We start from the raw sequence: 22,552 nt of genomic DNA, 5'->3' as shown, positions 1-22,552 counted from the left end.
TTAAAATTTTGTTAAATTATCAACAGTCTGATTTTTAAAACATTTTAAAATTATCTTCTTAGTTCCATCTGTCTCTAAATAGATGAAACCATGGGCCTATTTCCCGTGAAATGTTGCCCTAACAGGAAATGATGCTTAATTGACTCCTGCAATGCTAATCCTTACAAATATATAAGCACAATGAGGAACTACCGCAGATCACTAAGAATAAGAATAATTGAATGGAAAAAGACTCAAATTTTATCTTTTTTTCCTTTTTTTTTTTTTTTTTTTTGAGACGGAGTCTCGCTCTGTCGCCCAGGCTGGAGTGCAGTGGCGCGATCTCGGCTCACTGCAAGCTCCGCCTCCCGGGTTCACGCCATTCTCCTGCCTCAGCCTCCCGAGTAGCTGGGACTACAGGCGCCCACAACCGCGCCCGGCTAATTTTTTGTATTTTTAGTAGAGACGGGGTTTCACCGTGGTCTCGATCTCCTGACCTTGTGATCCGCCCACCTCGGCCTCCCAAAGTGCTGGGATTACAGGCGTGAGCCACCGCGCCAGGCATCTTTTTTTCCTTCTGCTTTCACACCATAGCAATCAACACAGAAGACTTCTGTGACCAAATGTGTGGGAATTTCTCCCCACCAACAAGCAAGCAATCTATCCTGTAGCAAACGTCAGCTGGGTGTCTTCTAATCCAATTCAATTCTGACACAATTTACCTAGAGTTAGAGTTGGATCCCATAGGTTAAAGGCCCAGTCCCATAAGATTGCAACCAGCTTTAGATGCCAAACACCAGTAGTAGATTGTTACCCATACTTCTGACCAACCAGTTATAAATTGGGGTTCCCTCTACTCACTGCTTGGTTTTAGTTTGCTAGGATGACTCATGTAACTCAGGAAAACACTATACTTATGCTTACCCATTTATTATAATGAATATTATGAAGGATACAGATGAATAGCCAGATGGAAGAGGTACATAGGGAAAGGTATGTGGGAAGAAACATGGAGCTTCCAAGCCCTCTTCAGGAGCACCACCCTTCAAGAACCTTCACATGCGCAGCAACAAGGAAGCTCCAGGAACCCTGTCCTTTTGAGATTTTATGGAGGCTTCATTATGTAAGCATGATTGGTTACATATATCACTGGCTACTGGTGATCAACTCAAACTTCAGTTCTTCTTCCCTCCCTTGAGGTAGGGGGTGGGGCTAAAAGTTCAAACTCTCAAATAGTATGGTTGGTTGCCCTGGCAACCAGCCCTCCACTTGAGGTTACCTAGGAGCTCACCAAGATTTTTCTCTTTAGAACAAAAGATGTTCCTATAACTCAGGAAATTCCAAGAGATTTAGAAGATTAGTGTTAGACACACTCCTATCATTCAGGAAATTACAAAAGTCTTAGGAGCTGTGTGTCAGGAACCCAGGTCAAAGACCAAATATTAACTCAGGAACCAGGGGCACAGAACACAGATATATTTCTTGTTATATCACAGTATTCAAACTTCATAAAATCAAAGATTTTTTTAAAATCTTAAAAGAATCCAAAGGAGGAAAAAATATCTATAGAAAAATCAAAGATAACAATTATATCCAATTCTCCTTAAAAACCATGTAAGCAAGAAGATAGCGAAATAAAAGTTTTAAACTGTTGAGAGAAAATACTATCAACCTAGAATTCTGAACCCTGCAGAATTATCCTTCAAAATAAAGATTTATTATCTCAGAAATAAAGATTTTCTGAGACAAAGAAAAACTGAGGGAATTGGTTACCAGTAGACTTGACTGGTAAGAAATGTTAAAAGAAGTTATTCAGAGAGAAGGAAAATAATATACGTCCAAAATTTGGATCTACTTATAGAAAGGATGAACATCAAAAAATGAATACATGAAAGTGAAATTAATTGATCTAATAGATAACAATTTGTTCAAATAATAATAGCAATAATGTATTCAATTATGTATGCTTATGTATAAGTGAAACCAATGACAGCAATGATAAAAGGACAGGAGGGTTCCAGGAATTAGGAATATTTTGTTATTAAAAGGTACATACACTACCCAAGAAACAATATAGTGTTATTTGCAGGTGTATTTGGATTAGCTGTAAATGCATATTGCAAGCTCCAGGGCGACCACTTAAAAAAAGTAAATACAGGCTGGGTGCGGTGGCTGACGCCTGTAATCCCAGCACTTTGGTAGGCCGAGACAGGCGGATCACGAGGTCAAGAAATTGAGACCATCTTGGCCAACATGGTGAAACCCTGCCTTTACTAAAAATACAAAAATTAGCTGGATGTGGTGGCATGCTCCTGTAGTCCCAGCTACTCAGGAGGCTGAGGCAGGAGAATCGCTTGTACCTGGGAGGTGGAGGTTGCAGTGAGCCAAGATCACACCACTGCCCTCCAGCCTGGTGACTGGTGACAGAGCGAGACTCTGCCTCAAAAAAAAAAAAAAAAAAAAAATAGTACATACAGAAGGATAATTGATATACTAAGAAAGGAGAGAAAAGTAAATCATATAAAGTGCTCATTTAAAACCACAAAAAGTTAAAACAACAATGAGATGCCACTACACATCTATTAAAATGGCCAAAATCCAGAATACTGATAACACCAAATGCTGGCAAGGATGTGAAACAACAGGAACTCTCATTCATTCCTGAAAGAAATACAAAATACAGCTTGGCAGTGTCTTACAAAATTAAATATACTCTTACCATGTGATCCAGCAATCACATTCCTTAGTACTTACCCCAAACTTATGTCCACACAAAAACATGCACATGAATGTTAATAGTGGCTTTATTTGTAATTGCCAAAATTTGTAAGCAACTGAGCTTACAAAACTGTCCTTCACTAGATGAGTGGATAAGTAAACTGTAATACATCCAGACAATGGAATATTATTCAGTTCTGAAAAAAAAAGAAAAAAGAGAAACTATCAAGCTATGAAAAACATGGAGTTTTTCATATGGAGAAGACACATCCACATTGCTGAATGAAAGAAGCAAATCTGAAAAGGCTACATACTTATGATTCCAATTAGATGACATTCTGAAAAAGGCATAACTGTGGAGATAGTAAAACCATCAGTGGTTTCCAGAGTTTAGAGGGGAGGAAGGGATAAACAGGCAGAACACAGAGAATTTTTAGGGCAGTGAAATTATTCTTTATAATACAGTAATGGTGGATACATGTCATTATACACTTGTCTAAATGTACAACACCAAGAGTGAATGGTAATGTAAACTGTGCACCTTGAGTGATAATTATGTGTCAATAAAGGTTCATTGATTATAACAAGTGTAACACTCTGGTGGGAGATATTGATAATGGGGGAGGTTGTGCTAGTATGGGCACAGGGGATATGGGGGAAATCTCTGTATCGTCAGCTTAATTTTGCTGTGAACCTAAAAGTGCTCTATAAAAAGAAAGTTTATTAATTTTTTAAAATGTGACTATCATCACTCTACAATAGGGCATGTGTGAGAGAAATAAATCCAAGATCACCGATGTAGGAAGCATGCTATCTACTTTCTCTTTCAACACACACACACACACACACACACACACACACACACACACACACAAACACACACCCCTAGTCTTTCCAGATGATCCTTAACTGGAAAGAGAAATATCAGAAAATTTCCTTGCTGACATTATGCTATACTGATGCAGTCTCAAGTTGATGTGGAAAGGAGAGAAGAATAGAAAACAAAGGCAAGAAAATATTGGATGCCCAGCTGTTTAATGCTCAATTCTTTGAGCTTCAATTGTTTAAAGCTCAATTTTTATTTTGGCCATCTCCAACAGAACAGTCTTGGGCATGGGTAAAATTGAACAGAGATTATTTTTAAAGAAAATTAATTTTTAGAAAAAGAAAAGAGGTGAGGAAGACTCCCAATTAGCAGAGGCTGTTCTTTCTCTTTCAGAGAGAATCCATTACGAAATAATTACCTTGTCAGGCAATTAGTAAAGAGTATTGCAAAACAAAAATGTGGAAAGTGTCAAGGATCTGCCAACTCTTTGCTGGACAAGCTATGCTATCACTATTTTAAAAATAAAATTATACTAGTGGAACAATTTGAAGACTGGGTAACATTAATTGAATGAATTCTTAGTCTCTAATACAAGTTGGATGATGACGTAACTTTTCTTTGATGGACCAGCTACCTTCTTATTTAATCATCTGCTCATTTCAAGCCAGTTAGGAGAAATTAACACTTAAGAATATCTACAACCAAGCAAAAGTCTGGCCCAAACTCTAGAGATCAGGAAAAAGTAAGGTAGTGTCTACTTGGGAGAGCAACTACCATCCACAATCCGAAAGACCTGAATGCAAATCCCAAATAAAGACAGTGTTTTGAATGAAATTGGGGGAAATAAAAAATAGTGGAAAATGAAAGATTCATCGCTGGAAGATCAACTGAGAGGGTAAGAAGAATGTTTGGCTTATTTCTTGCCACAATTTATTGAGAAGCAGACATTTTCTCTGAGAATTGTCTCCAAACAATAAATAAGACAAATAGTCAAGGGCCAAAGTTTAATGTAATTTCTTCTAAGGGATTCTTATCTTATCTCCGTGGAAATGCTGGTTCCCAGCCTTCAGCACTGGATTATCAACCGATATACAATCGTATAAACCATATCAAAGATCCTCACCAAGGGCAAACAGACACTCCCAGAAAACGGAGAAAGAAAAAATATTTTAGGGTTTTATTATTCAACTCTGGGTATATGACAGTTTTGTATTCTCCTAAAAGGGATATTAAAGGAAGAATTTTAGGAATGTTTGTAATTTTTTTTTAAGGTAACCACAATCTAAAAAAAAAAAAAAAAAACTAGGGCAAAATCACAAGTGAGCACTGATTCATTAGAGTCTGGGAAAGCAATTCCTTCAACTACAGAACGGGCTTCATCTGGCTGACTGGATAAGGGCTCTTAAACCCAGCACTCAGGCAGTGCTCCAGTACTGGATCAGTTTCCACAAAGCCCTTCTTGCATCCACCTTCTTCGCGTTTCTGGTGAGACAGCAAGTCAGCTACGCTCCCCAACAGATTTTAACAGAGTGGGAGGACAATTTGAGAGAAACATCTGTGGTTTTGGAATGTCCAAAAGCTACTTGGCACCAATCACAAGTGAGTGGAAAATTATGGCCCTGCTGGGCTCCAGATCTTAAGACGGAAAAATGTTGGAAACTCCTCCTGGTCACCATCCACCCTAACATTCCGCTCCCGCACTCGCGGCTTTGAATAGTTAAAAAATTTCAATTTCCTCTACTAACAGTTGGTTTACCCACAGAATGAATCGAAGGGTACTCAACAAACGGGAGGACTCGGGCAGCTTTCCTGGGTTATCACACTATAGACTGATAATTGCAGAAACGCAAAGTGCGCGTCCCAGCAGGGCGAGAATGGCGTTAACGATGGTGACATCGCCCAAGTTCCCTATAATTTACCACTTACCCTTCTCGGCTTTATTCTCCGTGTGTGCAGGGACATGTAATTCTCTAGGAGACGGTGGTCAGGACTTGGTCCCCGACTCCCTCGCGGCTGCGAACAGGGACAGCTGATTTGGGTGGATGCGGAGGTTGCGGCCAGGGGAAGGGCCGCGGGGCAGCGCGTAGAACTGATTATCAACCCAACTCCCTCCTCCGAGCGAGCCGCTGCTCGGAGTAGCGTGGTTCGAAAGCCACCGGAGATACCGAGGGCGCTCCTTAGCTGCTCACTGAGCAAATTTCGCTTTACAGCTTTTGGGTTGATATTTGGGAAACTGGGTCCTAAAAGTGGCTTCCGGTTTTCAAAAAGCTTTGTTCCGCTTTTGATTTTTTGACACCGCGGGTTTCACACCCCACCCCCACCCCCACCCCCAGACTCAAACCACTCAAACTCGATTGCGTCTCCATTGCGCTTTGGGGAAAAATAATTTAAGATTCTCGCGTCTAAAATACGGCGTGATGGTTAAGAGCATGGCCGTGGAAACAGACCCGGGGAAAGCCTCAGCTCGGCCACTCTTTGCCGCGTGACCCTGGGCAGGCACTCACCTTCTAAGAGTGGTTCTGGGATTCTATGAATTAATGCACGGAAAGCGCTTGCGAGAGCGCTAGCCTGAGTTGGCGCTGTTTAGGTGTTTGCCATTATTATTGTTGTTGTTAACGTGTGAGGGATCTTGGAAGACAGAAGCCGGGAATAAAGTAAACCTATAGAGAGATCCCTCCCCAAACCCCGGCCCCTACCCCTGCAAGACCTCGTGGAGCATGTTAGGTTTCGTGGCGTCGCCACCAAGTTGTGCACCTCCACCTCCTGCACTTCGACACACACAAAGCCCCAGCTTAGAGCGTGCGGTCGTAACTACCGAGAGCCTTCAGACCAGTGAGCACTTTCTGCACAGGTTTGAATCCCATGAACGGTGATGTTTCTTCAATTTTGTAGTCTCATTTACTTTTTTTTTTTTTTTAGATTGTCGAGGAATTTCCGACAAATAGGGTATTAAGCCTCACTCAGCCTTTGCTTTTGTCAGCATAGTGTATTTGCTTATCTACTGACACTCTCCCTGACTATTTTATTAATTCTTTCTGTGCAGAGACGACAACATTTGGGATACTCAACGGAAAAAAACGTGTTAAACATATTATAACTTTCAACTATGGAAATGTAAAATACAAAAAAATGGGAAAAGCTCATATGATGTAGCCTCATATATCCATCACTCAACCTCAGAATTAACAATATTTTGTCAATATTTTATATATATTTCAAACTTTTTCCTTCTGCATTTTAAAGCAAGCATATAATTTTATTCATAAAAACTTCACTGTGTAAAAGTGAGAGCTTTTTTATTTTATTTTGAGAAATAGCATTTTAAAACATTATATATTAAAATACTATATCTTACTGCTTATTTACTGGGAATGTCTAATTTTTAAAATGGCTTTCTCTGATTTGTTTTTTCCTGTTTTGATCAGTGTGTTAATTTTCTTAGAATCGACTTAAAGGATTAGGTGAATTACTTCATAGCACAAAGTTGCCAGGGCAGAATTTTGCTTACATGGGCAGCAAGATAATTTTCCTTCTATTGGCCAATGTTAAATACTGATCTTATCCCTATTTAATTTGAACATAATCAACAATATTGTTCAATAACAGAGTCACCTAAATATAATGTCTTTGACAGAGTGTGGTATTTCCCTCATCTCTCTGCTCTAATTGAATGCCTTGCACTTGTCTCTTAAAAATTTCCTTTCCCTGGATTTCACATAGTGCTCTTTATAATTAACCCAGAATATTACTTTGGTGAAAACATACTCTTTTCAGAGGTTTGCACCTAGGATCTTTAGTATTCAAGGCTCACCTGTCACCTTTGCTAAGAAGACGTCTACTAATAAGTTATTTTTATTCCAGTTGATGTGGATACGAAAAAATTAGCTGTCAAAACTTGTGCAAGATTGGAGATATTTTGTTTTTAAGATCTTATTCTTTTGACTAAACTAAATATGTACAACTTACCCTTGTAGTATTTAGAAAAATGGACAAAATAAAGAATATATTTATTTAAAATGGGAAATAAGCCAAGGAATCAGCAAATGATTTCCTGTAAATTAGATTTACTCCAAGAAATAGAAATTCCAGAATATTAATCATTTGTAGTTAAAATCTTGAATGAGAGTTCCCCATGATGGATATAAATCTCGTATTTCCTATAGTCTTTTGAAATAACAAATTCTTCTCCTGACTCAAAGTCGAAGGAAAAAACATTCTACTGCAGACGGCCTGCATAGGTTAGTTTATGACGAGTCTTAACGTGTAAAAGCAAAATTGTCATTTCCACAATACCTACCACTTCCTCAGTCTTTCCAGTTTTAATAAACACTACTTCCACTTGCCCCACCACTCAAGCGAGAAGCAGGAAACTCATCATTTGTCCTTCCCTGTCACCAACTGTTTAGGTTTACCTGAGACTGGGGGGTCTTCCAGAGACATGGAACTTTCTGTGCTGAAACAGAAAAGTTCTTAGCAAACTAGGATGAATTGTTCACCCTACTCATTACTCACAGTGTGTGTCCACCATTTTATCTCCAATATATGTCTTGGACCCATCTACCTCTCTCCATTCCTATTGCCACTCTCCTAGTCTGAGCCACCACCACCTCTCATGACAACTGCTGTGCTGGCTTCCCAACTGATCTACTCACAACTATTTCTGGGCACCTAGTCTCTCCAGAACAGCTAGAATGATCTTTCAAAAAAATTAAAGAGCGCTGGGAGCGGTGGCTCATGCCTGTAATCCGAGCACTTTGGGAGGCCAAGGTGAATGCATCATCTGAGGTCAGGAGTTCAAGACCACCCTGGCCAACACAGTGAAACGCTGCCTCTACTAAAAAAAAAAAAAAAAAAAAAAAGCCAAGAATAGTGGGGTGTGCTTGTAGTCTCAGCTACTCAGGAAACTAAAGCAGGAGAATTGCTTGAACCCAGGAGGAGGAAGTTGCAGTAAGCCAAGATCACACCATTGCACTCCAGCCTGGGGTCACAGAGTAAGACTCCATCTCAAAAAAAATTAAACAGGTCACATTCTTCCCTACTTATAAAACTTCAGTAGGTTCCCATTGCAATTTGGGTATTACAGTATTTATATCCTAAAGATGGTGTTTATTGCCTGTGAGATTTGGTCAATCTCTCCAGTCCCATTTCCTGACTGTCTCTCTTGTTCAGTTCTGTTCAGGTCACACTGACCTTCGCTCAATTTCTAACTTTCCCAGTTCATCCTGCTTTGGTACCTTCACACATGCTCTTCATTCTGCCTAGAACACTCTGTTTCACTTCTCCCACCCTATCTTCTACTCTTCTCTCAGGTTTTATCCTAATATCGCTCATTCACCCAAAGGATATCTATTTGGAGAGAACTTTTCTAATCTCTCAGTTACATTAATTCTCGCCTGTAGTTTTTCTCATGACATTTTGTACATTTTCCACATCTCTCAATAAAATTTGTGATCATGTATTTATTTGTGTTCTTTTTGTTTCATGTCTGTCTTCCCCACTATATTGTATAAACTTTGCATAGCACAGCACCTGGAATAGAAGAGGCATTTATTAAATAACTGTTGAGAAAACAGATATAGATGATGTGATTTCATCACACACAAATACACATTTGTTGTCCAGTAGATATGCAGCAATCTCTCATTTTTCTGAAACTATAGAATGTTAAAAAATGATCTTAAGATAGTCCAAGATGGAACAGTAAAACCCCCCAGACCACTTAGTGATTTAGCTACATTTGTTGGTGCAGGAAAGAGGAGAAAATCAGAACAGGCACAGAGGACAGTGAGATCATCTGAACGCTCTCAGAGTTGAAGGGTTAGGTGTCAGGTTACAAGGGGTGGAACTGAAACATGGGAAGCTAATGCACGGTGCTGAATGAGAATTTTGCTGAGACTTTGCTTCAAAGGGGTTTGTAATCAAATATCTTTTTCTGGAAATCATTTGCTTTCCCTGTGGAAATGGGAAATATACCCCAGATCTGCAATGAAAAAAGGAGGGAAACTATAGTCCTGATCCCCTGTAACTTAGTGAGAATTTAGAAATGAAGTTAGAAAGCTTTGGTAGGAAGAAAGCCCAGGCAGGACCTGGTGAAAAAAATAGCAATTAGAATCACTATGCTAGAGAACATGATTAAAAGAAGGGTTTCCACTGTCCTGAAGCAGTCTGTGGAATCAGACCCTTTATAGGTAGTGTCTGCCAGCTTGAACTGCAAGATGTTAGGGCAAAACTCCATCTTGTCCTACATAAAATGGTTTCATTGGTAAATCTAATGGTCATTTCTTAATATTATACTTTATTTCTCAGCTGCATTTGACTCTGTTCACTCTTATGCCTTAAATAATTTGTTTAAATTTATCTTTAAAAAAATTAATTACTAAGTAACGTATTCATCATGAAAAAAGTAAAATCTTGAAAAAATGTTTAATATAGAAAGTTAAAAAGCTTTATAGTCCCACTCTTAGAGATACCAGCTATTAACAAGTAGTATATATCCTTCTGGATTTTATGTTTATATCAAGCAGAACCTTCCAGAAGTCCAAAAGGTTCATGACATCTTCATTTTCAGTGTATAAAAAAAATAAATCCCAAATAAGATTTGAAAATATTGGGAATATTGAAAACCTTTAATTTCACTCTTAAAAAATACACAGTAGTTGTATGTATAATACATACACAGATATACATACACAATACTCCTTTAAAGATAACATGAAAAGTCTATGTTCAGAACCTTCATAAAATTGAGGCTGAAGCTAAATGCCCCTCACCAATATTAAATATCTAAACTCTCTATCATCAAAAACAAACAACAGTACTATACATACTGTTCTGCAACTTGCCTTTTTTTAAAACTTAGAAGTGGGAAAATAGGCTGGGCACAGTGGCTCATGCCTGTAATCCCAGCACTTTAGGAGGCTGAGTGGGGCGGATCACTTGAGGCCAGGAGTTGGAGACCAGCTGGCCAACATGGCAAAACCTCATCTGTACTAAAAATACAAAAATTAGCCAGGCGTGGTGGCATGTGCCTGTAATCCCAGCTATTCGGGAGGCTGAGACAGGAGAATGGCTTGAACTCGGGAGTTGGAGATTGCAGTGAGCCGAGTTCACCCCACTGCATGCAGCCTGGGTGACAGAGCGAGACTCCATCTCAAAAAAAAGAAAAAGAAAAAAAAAAAAAAAAAAGGTGGGAAAATATTTACAAACTACTATGTATAGAACAGCATTATTTTTATTAATAATCACATACCACTTATTAATGTTTTGCTTAATCATAATTTATTTAACTAAGTATTCCACTTTGGTGGACATTTGGTAGTTTTTTTTTTGTTTTTTTGTTTTTTTTGTTTTTTTGAGACGGAGTCTTGCTCTGTGCCCCAGGCTGGAGTGCAGTAGCGCGATCTCGGCTCACTGCAAGCTCCGCCTCCCGGGTTCACGCCATTCTCCTGCCTCAGCCTCCCGAGTAGCTGGGACTACAGGCGCCTGCCACCTCGCCCGGCTAATTTTCTTGTATTTTTAGTAGAGACGGGGTTTCACCATGTTAGCCAGGATGGTCTCGATCTCCTGACCTCGTGATCCGCCCGTCTCGGCCTCCCAAAGTGCTGGGATTACAGGCTTGAGCCACCGCGCCCGGCCGACATTTGGTAGTTTTAATGTTTAACACGGGTGTGAGGAAAAAGAAGCCTCTCCCAACAAAGCTGAGAACAAAAGTAGGACATTTCACAGGGAGGAAAAAAAGCACCAACATTCTTCTGGTAGAAAAGAAAACTTTCCCCACCAAACTTCTGCACCAAATATCAAAAAGCACACAAACTCTAACGAGTTTAAGAGTCTTCTTTCCTTCCCTCCCTCCCTCCTTCCTTCCTTCCTTCCTTCCTTCCTTCTTCTTCTTTTTTTTTTTTTTTTTTTTTTTTTTTTTTGACAGGGTCTCATTCTGTGGCCCAGCTGGAGTGCAATGGCGGCAATCAGGGCTCACTGCAGCCTTTAAGCCCCCAGTGCTCCAGCGATCCTCCACCTCAACCTCCTGAGTAGCTGAGACCACAGGTGCGGGCCACCACTTCCGGCTGATTTTTGCAATTTTTGTAGAGATAGGGTTTCTGCGTGTTGCCCCGGCTGGTCTTGAAATTCTGAGCTCAAGTGATCCACCCGTCTTGGCCTCCCAAAGTGCTGGAATTACAAGCGTGAGCCACCGCACCCAACCTCAGGCTTCTTTTCTTGATGATCATTTTATAATTGAGGTTATCAGAGCTGGAAGGAACGTTAGGGGTTACTGTTCTGCTTCCCAAGTTGGGTTGGATTTAGTGAGGTAGCTTAGTTAAGAGCCACAATTAGGACCATGCATCCTGACTCCCGCACCAGGGAGTTAACCACCCCACAGGCCCTTCCCAGTGTCGGCAGCAACTGGACTGAGCCAATCTTGTGCTAGACACAAAAAGATTTTCTTTCTTTCAGTGTCCTCACCAAAGCCAAGAGGAGCGCCACTGGGGCGGCTGAGCGGCTCTAATTTTTGTAAAAAAGCGTGTTCTCACCTGTTGCTGATTTATCATAGACTGATCAATAACAACACCTAGAGAAAGTAACAAAAGAGAAAGGAGGGCATCTCCTGGCCCTCGGGCATATTACAGAAGCAAATGAAAAGGCATTACAGTCAGGTTTCTGGTACGTCACATAAAACAGGAATCTAAGGACAAAGTTTAGATTGGGAAGCAAATCAATCTCTCAAATGCAGAATAAAGCGGCAGAAGGACCCGGTGAAGGTCCCAGCGTGTGTCTCGAGGGGCATGCAGGTCAGCCAACTGGAGCCGGGTCAACAGCAAAGCAGCTGAGCTGATTTGTGTCTACCAATGAATGCCGGCACTGGTTCAATCTATTATTAGGTATTTGCCAAGTAAGTTCACTACTCTAAGTGACATCCGTCATTTTTATGGTGGTTGTGAAATGTGCCTTAATTAAGACACCTGACTCAGAGTATAGTTATGGGGATTAAACCAGGAAAAAAAGATTAGATCGTGTTGCTACAAGACTCACTGGGAGCACTACACAGAGGAAGAAACAAGTTGTCAATTCTTCGTGCGACGAGGTGGCCGAGTGGTTAAGGCGATGGACTGCTAATCCATTGTGCTCTGCACGCGTGGGTTCGAATCCCATCCTCGTCGGCTACTTTACAACCCTTTTGTTCCAGGAATCATAAATGACGTGGTAAGCACTTTATTTGGCGAATTCATTCCCCATTCACCAGCCATTTCAATAATTCCCTCTGATCTTTCCTGTTCTCTGCTTCTTTAGTAACACTTGTCTTCGCTGTGAATGTAATTTGTTAGTTGATGTATTTGATTCATGTTTCACTGTCACCCAAATTTTCATTCCTTCACAAGTTTTACTTAGCATGATTCCCCATTGAGGCAACAATTGAAGATTCAATTGAGGGCTATAGAAAACCATTGCCTAAAAAAGTTAAAGGTACTTATGAAATCATAAAGAGTTACATACACAACATTATGTATATTGAACCATATGGGTTACTTAAGGCATTTTCAGCCTAATTGTATACTTCCACTGCAATTTTCATTTATTATCTTAATGCTAACTTTTAAAGCAGTCACTATTGTCTAAGGATCCCTGTCTTTGAAAAAGGAAGGAGAGTGAGAGTGTCTCGTAGAGATATAACAAAGCTTACAAATACATTCCATAGAACATTTCTAGTTAGTAGTAAAGTATTTCCTCCTGAGAAAGGAAAGAAGAATGTCAATATTACGTAGTTTCTATTTGTAACTTCCATCTTGGCTGATCTTTTGAGAGAAAAAAAGGAACACACATAATTTTATTCAATTTATTCAATTATTTTCATTTTAAAAATAAGTACTGCATTCACATGATTCAAAAAGTATGAAAAGTTGTATAGCAAAGTTTTGTCACTAATTACCATTGCCACCAGTAGGACACTCTTATTAGCTTTCATGTATCTTTCCTGAAACATATTAAGACTATTAGTTATAAGACTTGCATATATAAGACTACTAATCTCTCCAAGATATACTATTAAGTGAAAAAAGCATGATGTAAGACAATATATAAGACAATATATATAGGTGCTACTTGTAAAAAGCAGTAAACATACCTGTGTGTGAATATATATATACACATATAATTTGAATATAGCATTTTATGTGTGTGTCTATATTTCCAATACAAATGTCTAGTAGATATACTGTGTCCTAGGCAATATTCATTTGTAAGATATTGTCAAATTTCTTCCGTATAAGTTGTGTTGATTTACCCTCCCAATAAAGTGAAAAGGAGGTCAGTCCACACGTGCTTATGCAGCCCTTACAAGAGAGATTGTTGTTTCAACTAGCATTGTCCCAGATCATCTAAATGGAAGCTTAAGTACTCACAGTGAGGAGGAAGTGATTGAGAATCCTGGATTCTCATAAACTCAGTGACCTTGGTTTATTTCAGATTTTCTGGGTAACTACTGGCAGTTTATACATTGGGCTTCATAAATATTCAATACTTAATGGATTTTTAGGCATTAATGGTGTTGAGCTTTGTGTGATTTGAGAGTACGACTCATTTGATTTTTTTTTAAATGGGAATGATTTTTTTTTTTTTTTTTTTTTTTTTTTTGAGACAGAGTCTTCCTCGTTGCCCAGGCTGGAGTGCAGTGGCACGATCCCCGCTCACTGTAAGCTCCGCCTCCCGGGTTCACACTATTCTTCTGCCTCAGCTTCCCGAGTAGCTGGGACTACAGGCGCCCGCCACCACGCCCGGATAATTTTTTGTATTTTTAGTAGAGTCGGGGTTTCACCGTGTTAGCCAGGGTGGTCTCGATCTCCTGACCTAGTGATCCGCCCGCTTCGGCCTCCCAAAGTGCTGGGATTACAGGTGTGAGCCACCGCGCCCCACCGGGAATGAGAATTTTAAAGTGTCTTAAGTCAGAGGTCTGAAATTGGATCACTGGCTTCAAAGCATTATTAGCTTTTGGCCTGATGCGATGGCTATAATGCCAGAATTAATCTGTCTATAATTAATTATAGAATTAATCTGTCTATAATGCCAGAATTAATCCCTCTAACTCCTGCACTGTCGGTGTCCACCGAGCGGTAATGTGGTGTTAAAGACACTAGCCGAAGACCACCAGGAACAAACCAAAATCAGATTTAATACATAGATGAAGTGACAGGGTATTCCAGAGTAGTGGAGAAATGCAGTTCAACAAGATGCTAGAGAGAGTTGTCTTTTGTAAGGTTTGGGTTCCCATTCGAGGATTCTGAGGAGTCTCTAAGAGAAGCGGGATCAATTCTGGGTTCCTTGGTGTTTCCGAGGCAGGGTTAAGAGTAGCGGGGATTAGCTAGGGATTGGGCGTGGTCACAAGGAGAGAGTGATCTTCAGTATCCCCAGTAGCACACGGATGGGTGTGGCAAAGCCGGTCTGCGCACTCGTAAAAAGGCAGCAATTGCTCAAAGAGGAGGCCATTGCTAGATTTTACAGCTGCTGCATGATCTTGGAAAACAGTGTTTCCTGTTAACTTTGCATCTGGCTTTACCTGTCCTCCCAGTCCCTGGTAACAGCTTTTGGTTTTTGTTTGTTTGTTTGTTTTCAATTGGAGGAGACTTCCTTTCTTTTCACGGTGACAGTTTTCACTCTTCCCAACACTTAGGCAACTGTTCTCTGGCTCAGTGGGGTAGGAAGTTACCCTGAATGCAATTTCTCCTCCTCCGGCCTGAGGTCGGGTTCGCGGTAGGATTGCCAGATAAGATACAGAATACCCAATTAAATTTGAATTTCAGATAAAGGACGAACAAAAGTTTGCATACAAATCAAGCAACACGTGACCTGGTGAGGCCGGGCGTCCGTGAGCGGGCTAAGGGGCAAAGCGAGAGCCGAGGATCTTCGGAAGATGAGGCCAGCGGGTGTCGCATCCTGAGAAACCTTCCCATTCGGCTTTTCCACCTGGCTGCCGAGCAGTTGATAAACCTAAGACAGTGTCCTTTTCTGAGGTCTCCAGGGCTCAGCCCAACTTGATTCACAGAGAAGAGGCATTAAATTACAACGTGAGAATTCTTTCGTTTTGAAACATAACATTCTCACTCCTTGGAATTAAATATATCAACTTGGAAAGGAGTTTTACTCAGTAAAGGAGAGAAATGAGCAGTTACTGGAGAGGTAAACGCCAAACTAGACCCCCAGGTCTGGTTGAGTCTTGAACTCACATCCCCAGATTCAGTAATAAATCCTTACCCAGCCCAAGAGCAGTTGTCTCCACAATATCTAGCATAGAGAAATGAATTGGCTGCTTCATAGTTTCTGGCAAATATAGATGTTGCTATGTTGTCTGCTACCAAGCTGTGCAGTGGCATCAGCTCATGAGACTTTAAGAAGAGCTGGGTTTGGGCTGAGGGAAGAGAAACTGGAGCACAGGGTACTACTTCTGTTTCTGGTGAGGAAGGGGCAAGGGTCCAAATGAACTGGGAGTCAGCTGTAAGGCTGATATCACACTTTTCTGGTGAGGATGGCAAATTTGCCTATCATTTATCACAATTTAAAAGTAGATATTAGAGTTCAAAAATAGACTCATGATATCAACTGATTTTCATAAAAGTTGCCAAGGTGATTCAGTTAATCCTTTAGAGGGGAAAGTAAAATCTTTTCAACAAGTGGTGTACCAATTGGACAAGAGCCATGTGCAAAAACAAAACAAAACAAAAACATGAATCTCCATCCTTACCTAACACTGTATACAAAAATTAACTCACAACGGCCCACAGACCAAAATAAAACCTAAAACTAAACCTATGACTTTAAGATTTCTTAAAGAAAACTTCAGAGAAAATCCTTATGACTTTGTTAGACAAGGATTTTAAAATAGAAAAAAACCATAAATCATAAAAAATTGATAATTTGACAGTCAAAATTAAAAACTTCTGTTCTTTGAAAGGTACTGTTAGTAAAAATGGACAACTCTCTGACTCAGAGAAAACATGTGTAGATTTTGCACAACAATAAGAAAACAATTCCACCCTCCCCAGTAAAAATGGGGAAAGATTTGAATTACACTTTAACAAAAATGATATACAAATAGCAAACAAGCACATGAGAAAACTTCAATATCATTGTCATTATGAAAATTCAAATTAAAACCACTACATGCCTATTACAATGGCAAAACTTTAAAAAAAATTTAAAAACCTGATAATACTAAGTGCTGATGAGGGTATGGAAAAATTGAAACTCTCATACTTTGCCAGTGAGAACGCAAAAATGGTATAGCCACTTGGAAAAACAGTTTTTCAGGTTTTTTAAATGAAGTTAAGTATATTCTTACTCCATGACCCAATAATCCTCCTCGTAGATATTTACTCAGAAAAACTGAAAACATGTCCACCTGTACACAAATGTTTATAGCAGTTTTATTTATAATTGCCAAAACTGGAAACAATCCAAATGTCTAACACCTAGTGAATAGATTAAGCAACTTGTGGTACATCTATGTAATGGAATATTACTCAGCAGCATAAAGAACAAACCAGATAAACACAACATAAATGAGTCTCAAAAGCAGTGTGCCAAGTGAAAGAAAGTAGAAACCAGACTTAAATGCTTGTACTGTATGATTCTATTCTAGATAAGACAAAAGATAAAGTAAAAAATCACATTAGTAATTGGCTGGCTGGGAGTAGAGGGAAAGACTGACTAAAGAGAAGTGAGGAAGAATTTTGGGGTGGGGGTGCTGGAAATGTATATCTTGTTATTGTAGAGGTCTTTGCATGACTACATGTGTCTGCCAAAATTCATCCAACTACATATAAAAAGGTAAATTGTACTGAATGGAAATTAAACTTCAATAAACTGATTTTTTTAAAGGTAGATATCATCACTTCGCTATTCCACTTCTAAAACTCTATTCTACAGAAATATTTGCATAAATTCAACAAGGTATGAACAAGAGCATAAAAGAATGTTCAAGGTAGCAGCCTTTGAAAGAGGGTTGGTATGAGGTTGGTTAAACAAATTGTGGTGCATCAACTTAATTGTACTACTATACAACGATCAAAAAGAATAAAATAGACAGGTAGTAACTGACATAAAAAGCGTGCTGCAAAACAATATTGTGTGGCAGTTTCTGTTTTTGTAAATATAAGTCTAGAAGTACGCATACAATTATATATTCATTTTTAAGTAGCTTTGAGGAATACACGCCAAAGCCAAACTCTTGCAGATTATTATTCTTTTTATTTTTAGGAATTGAATGGGTGGTGCAAGGGCTTTTTGGTTATTACTAAATTTGCTTTTGCAACGTCTGAAGGGGTTGGCAGGCAGAGGAGCATATAACTTTACATCATTTTAAAAATTGGGGTGGGGCACGGTGGCTCACCCACGTAATCCCAGCACTTTGAGAGGCCTAGGCGCAAAGATCTCTTGAACGCAGGAGTTGGAGGCTGCCCTGAACTAGGATTGCACCACTGCACTCCAGCCTAGGAGACTGTGCGAGATCCAGCATTAACTAAATAAATAATCTGTAAAATACAATTAATAGTCACTTACATAGGACTCCAGAGTCAATGTTACATTCGGCGCTGACCACCTACTGCGTTGACCTTAGTGGTGACGGTAGTGTGAAGACTGTGAAAAAAGTAAAAGGTAGAATTTCCACCTGCAAAGGATTTGTCGTGCTTTGCCTGGCAGAGATGGGGTGTGGAAGTGCTGAAAAGCACGGGGCGGGGGCGGGGGTGAGGTGTTAGTAGTGTCTGGGCAAAGGAATTGGGAGATCTGATCTTCGTCCAGCGGGACCATTTGGGTAGCCCTTTAAGGGTCTGAGGAAAGATTCTTGAAATTCATGGGTTCGGAGATTCTCTGGCGACCATCCAGGAACCTCAAGGTAGGACACTAAGGTGGGATTGGGGGATGGAATCTCAGAGCAAAGAGCAGTGGGTGCGCCGACGTGTAATCTTTACTGGATGCGTTCCCAGGTCCTTCTAGGTTTAAAATGTCTGAATCAGAAAGACCAAAATTTAAGAATCGGAGTCCAAAGCAGGAAAACAACAGAGTGAGGAAGATTTACTTAATAAATATTCCTCAAGCACCTCTTACTCGTTGGAGTGCGCAGTGAGAGCAGGAGCTGCAATCCGGGCTGGCCAAGCTATGGGTACTGTGCTTCCCCACTCTTGGCAGAATCTTGCGGCCCGGACCTTTTTCTTTCGAGGAATTTCCTTTTTGATCCAGATCTAATTTCTTGATTTTTGTTTGTTCGTTTTGTAGAGACGGAGTCTTGCCAAGTTGGCCAGGCTAGTCTCCAACTCTTGGGCTCAAGTGATCCTCCCACTCGGCCTCCCTATTCGCTGGGATTATTACAGCCAGCCACCGGCGCCCAGCCTGTTGGTTTTTCCTCCTTTTGCACCTCTAGTTCCCGCGAACTTTAAATACCCTGGCTGACAAAGCGCGCGCTGCCAAAACCGTGTGTTAGGTGGAAGTTGAGTTCCCCCTCCGCTTCAGTTTCTATTCTGAGCTCTGCCATTCTCTCAGTTCCTGTAACTGCTCTCACTCCAGCGAGTCAGTGGTAGTAGGAATGCTTGTAACCGCAAATGCAGATGAAATTAAAAGATATTATTTTGTTTAATGCTCTGCAATATGATTGAAAAACCTGGTTGCAATGTATTTCTACAAAACATACCAGACAACCTTTAGAAGAAATGGAAAATCAAACATACCAATTAGAATAGAACAAATAAAAGTTGTCAACAGACTTCCCCCAGAAAAAGCATTAGCTCTAACAGTTTCACAGATAAATTTTAATAAACCATTAAGGAACAGATAATTTCAATGCATTTAAAATGATTCCAGAATGTAAAAAGCAAAGAGAATATTCTATTTTTTTCAGAAACAATTCTAAGAGTGATCTCAAAACTCATGATAATTACCAATAGGAAAACCCATTTTTCATTCTTTCTTATGCAGAATCCTAAATAAAATGATAGTGTGCTGCTGGATAGAATCCAGCAGCACGCTAAAGGAATAAATAATTCACAATGACAAAATGGAGATGAGCATAAGTATTATTTAAAATAGAAAAATATTTAAACGTAATTCACCACATTAGCATACGTGAGGAGAAAAAGCATATAAGGATTTAGGTAAATGTGGAAATGGCATTTGGTTGCATTAAGATCCATTTTCTTGGTTGTAATTATTGAAACTTTTAATAAAAGAGGATAGCTCCTTACTTCACATTAGAAAACATATCTAACTTACATCAACGGTCATCATCCTGCTTTTCAGAGAATACATTATATGCATTGCCTTTGAAATTAGCAACAAGTTAGAAAGATGTCCACTTTCATCACAAGAATTTTGTAGTGTTTTGGGTTAGTCAGAATTATTTAAATAAATAAATTCAAAAGAAGGAGATAAAAGTATCATTACATTAGATATATGAAGGTACACAGGATTTATTTATGAAATTAAATATATTTATACAAATAAATAAGAGAAATCACTTGCCTTCCTACCCACACACACAATGGAAGAAAAGACCCCATTTACAATAGCAACAAAAGAGATAAAACATTTACAATAGCAACAAAAGAGATAAAACATTGAGAAATAAATTTAGAAGGAAATTACAAGATGAATATAAAGAATGCTTTGTCAATCTTCTCTACAAGTTAGTCTACATATTTAACATAATGCCAATACAAATTAAAATAGAGTTTTGTTTTCAAACTGTATATATTGCTTCTAAAGTTTATATGGAAAATAAACAACATTAGTAGCCAAGTTCCATATAAACAACAAGTTTATATGGAAAATAAACAACATTAGTAGCCAAGAAAATTCAGAAAAGAATAATGAGGTCTAAATACCTTTTGGGTATTTAGACATATTTTAAGGCATAGCGAATAAAACATTGTAGTACAAATAGGATAGAAAATCCAGAAGCAGGCACAAATATTTAAGCATTTGATAAAGTTGACATTTCAAGGCAGTGGAGAAAAGATGAATTATGCTGTAAAGGGTACTGGAATATCTAGATAGACATCTGAAAAAAATAGAGCATAATCCACATCTCACATCTCACAACCAGGAGATTCAAAATTTAAACAGAAAAAAATAAAATCCCATAAAAGCACTAAAAAAAATAAATAAAAGAGGGAATTTTCTTTTTATAGTTTTGGCAATGAGGGAGGTCTTTCTAAGTATCACAGAAAACCTAGAAAACACAAAAGATTATTAAATTAAACCACTTAAAAATTTAAAATTTCTGTATAACAAAAACCACGAACAAAGTTAAATAGAAAAATTCTGTGTTTATCACAAAGGACTGATTTCCCTAATACATGATAATCATACAAGTCAACAAAAGAAATACTATCACAGGCCACCTGCAATGACTCACACCTTAATCCTAGTACTTTGGCTGAGGTCGCAGATCATTTGAGTTCAGGAGTTCAAGGCCAGCCTGGCCAACATGGTGAAACCCTGTCTCTACCAAAAATACAAAACTTAGCAGGGTGTTGTGGGCACACCTGCAGTCCCAGCTACTTAGGAGGCTGAGGCCCAAGAATTGCTTAAACCTGGGAGGTGGAGGTTGTAGTGAGCCAAGATCACGCCACTGCACTCCAGCTCTGGGCAACAGGGAGACTGTGTCTCAAAAACAAAAAGAAACACCATCACAAACAGAAAAAAATGGAAAAGACATAAACAGAAAATTCACAGGAAGGAAATATGCATGAATACTAATTCATTCAACCTCATTCATATTTAAAGAAATGTTCCTTTCTCACTCCCTTGCAGCATCCTGATGGCTGCTCTTGGTTGGAGGCCATCTGGCACCTAAGGCAGGAAAATGGTGGCTACAAAGAAAACGAAAAAATCGCTGGAGTCCAGCAACTCTAGGCTCCAACTTGTTTTGAAAAGAGGAAAGGATGCGCTGGGGTACGAGCGGACTCTGAAGATGATCAGACAAGGCAAAGTGAAATTGGTCATTCTCGCTAACAACTGCCCACCTTTGAAGAAATCTGAAATAGAGTACTACACAATTTTGGCCAAAATTGGTGTCCATCACTACAGCAGCAATAATATTGAACTGGCCACAGGATGCGGAAAATACTACAGAGTATGCACACTGGCTATCATTGATCCAGGTGATTCTGATATCTTTAGAAGCATGCCAGCACAGACTAGTGAAAAGTAAACCATGCAAAAATTTCCTTAAATAAACTCGCCAGAGCTTGTTTTTTAAAAAATGTTCATTAATACCACAATAATATGCCATTTTTTACCCATCAGACTGTCAAAGATCAAAAACTTTGGTGAAGGTGGGAGGGGAAATAACTTTCAGGTATTGTTAGAGAGCTGTAAATTTTTATAACTACTTTGAGGGCAATCTAGCAGTATGTACACATTTTTAAAAATTATATAATATATAATGCTTTCCATACAAACTTAAAACAATCTGTAACAGTAGAAACTCTACAGATTTCATAAATCTTTTTGTTTTGTTTTTAAACTAAAAATCTCTAAACATGCTAATGTCCCATTCCAAAATATTGCACAACATTCTGAATACAAACCCCTTGATTATATTCTTCCTTCACTAAAGAAAAAAGCTCATGACCCTGCTCTCCTGGCTCCTCTCTAGGCTTGCCTCAATGCCCCCTTCCCATCCCTAGAGAGAAAACTAGAGGATCCATAGCTCACTACATTGAGGAAAAGACATCATTCCAGACTAACAGTTTATGTTCTTCACAAGATAATCCACCTTCTGATTTGTTCCTGGGAAAGAGGGATAGATAAAGACAGGATGGGGAAAGTGGAGAAAAGATTTTATTCTCTTTTCTAAAGTTTGTTTTTCCTGAAAAAAAAAAAAGTTTCTCTCATCTTTTTAAGGAAAAATCTTAAAAAGTAAAAAAAAGGCCGGGCGCGGTGGCTCAAGCCTGTAATCCCAGCACTTTGGGAGGCCGAGATGGGCGGATCACGAGGTCAGGAGATCGAGACCATCCTGGCTAACACGGTGAAACCCCGTCTCTACTA

General features: G+C 39.3%; 1 protein-coding gene, 1 non-coding gene and 1 pseudogene across 2 annotated transcripts; 2 read left to right on the top strand and 1 right to left on the bottom strand.

Annotated features, from left to right (window-relative positions):
* Positions 1–2,765: 2,765 nt before the first annotated feature.
* LOC123573092 (uncharacterized) lies at positions 2,766–19,037 on the bottom strand. Its single transcript, XM_065543116.1, has 4 exons — positions 18,947–19,037; positions 18,092–18,326; positions 5,450–5,801; positions 2,766–2,894 (listed from the first exon to the last, which is right to left on the bottom strand). The coding sequence occupies exons 1-4, from the start codon at positions 19,035–19,037 to the stop codon at positions 2,889–2,891; spliced, it is 684 nt and encodes a 227-aa protein (XP_065399188.1). The 3' UTR covers positions 2,766–2,888.
* Positions 12,597–12,678, top strand: TRNAS-GCU (transfer RNA serine (anticodon GCU)). The gene has a single exon. It is a non-coding gene; the product is annotated as a tRNA-Ser (tRNA).
* Positions 18,271–21,879, top strand: LOC102130093 (large ribosomal subunit protein eL30 pseudogene; annotated as a pseudogene).
* The last annotated feature ends 673 nt before the right edge of the window (positions 21,880–22,552 follow it).

This window comes from Macaca fascicularis, chromosome 4 (genome assembly GCF_037993035.2).
Source record: "Macaca fascicularis isolate 582-1 chromosome 4, T2T-MFA8v1.1".
Lineage (NCBI taxonomy): Eukaryota > Metazoa > Chordata > Mammalia > Primates > Cercopithecidae > Macaca > Macaca fascicularis.
The sequence above is the reverse complement of the archived record's forward strand: the minus strand, read 5'-3'. Positions and strand labels throughout refer to the sequence as shown.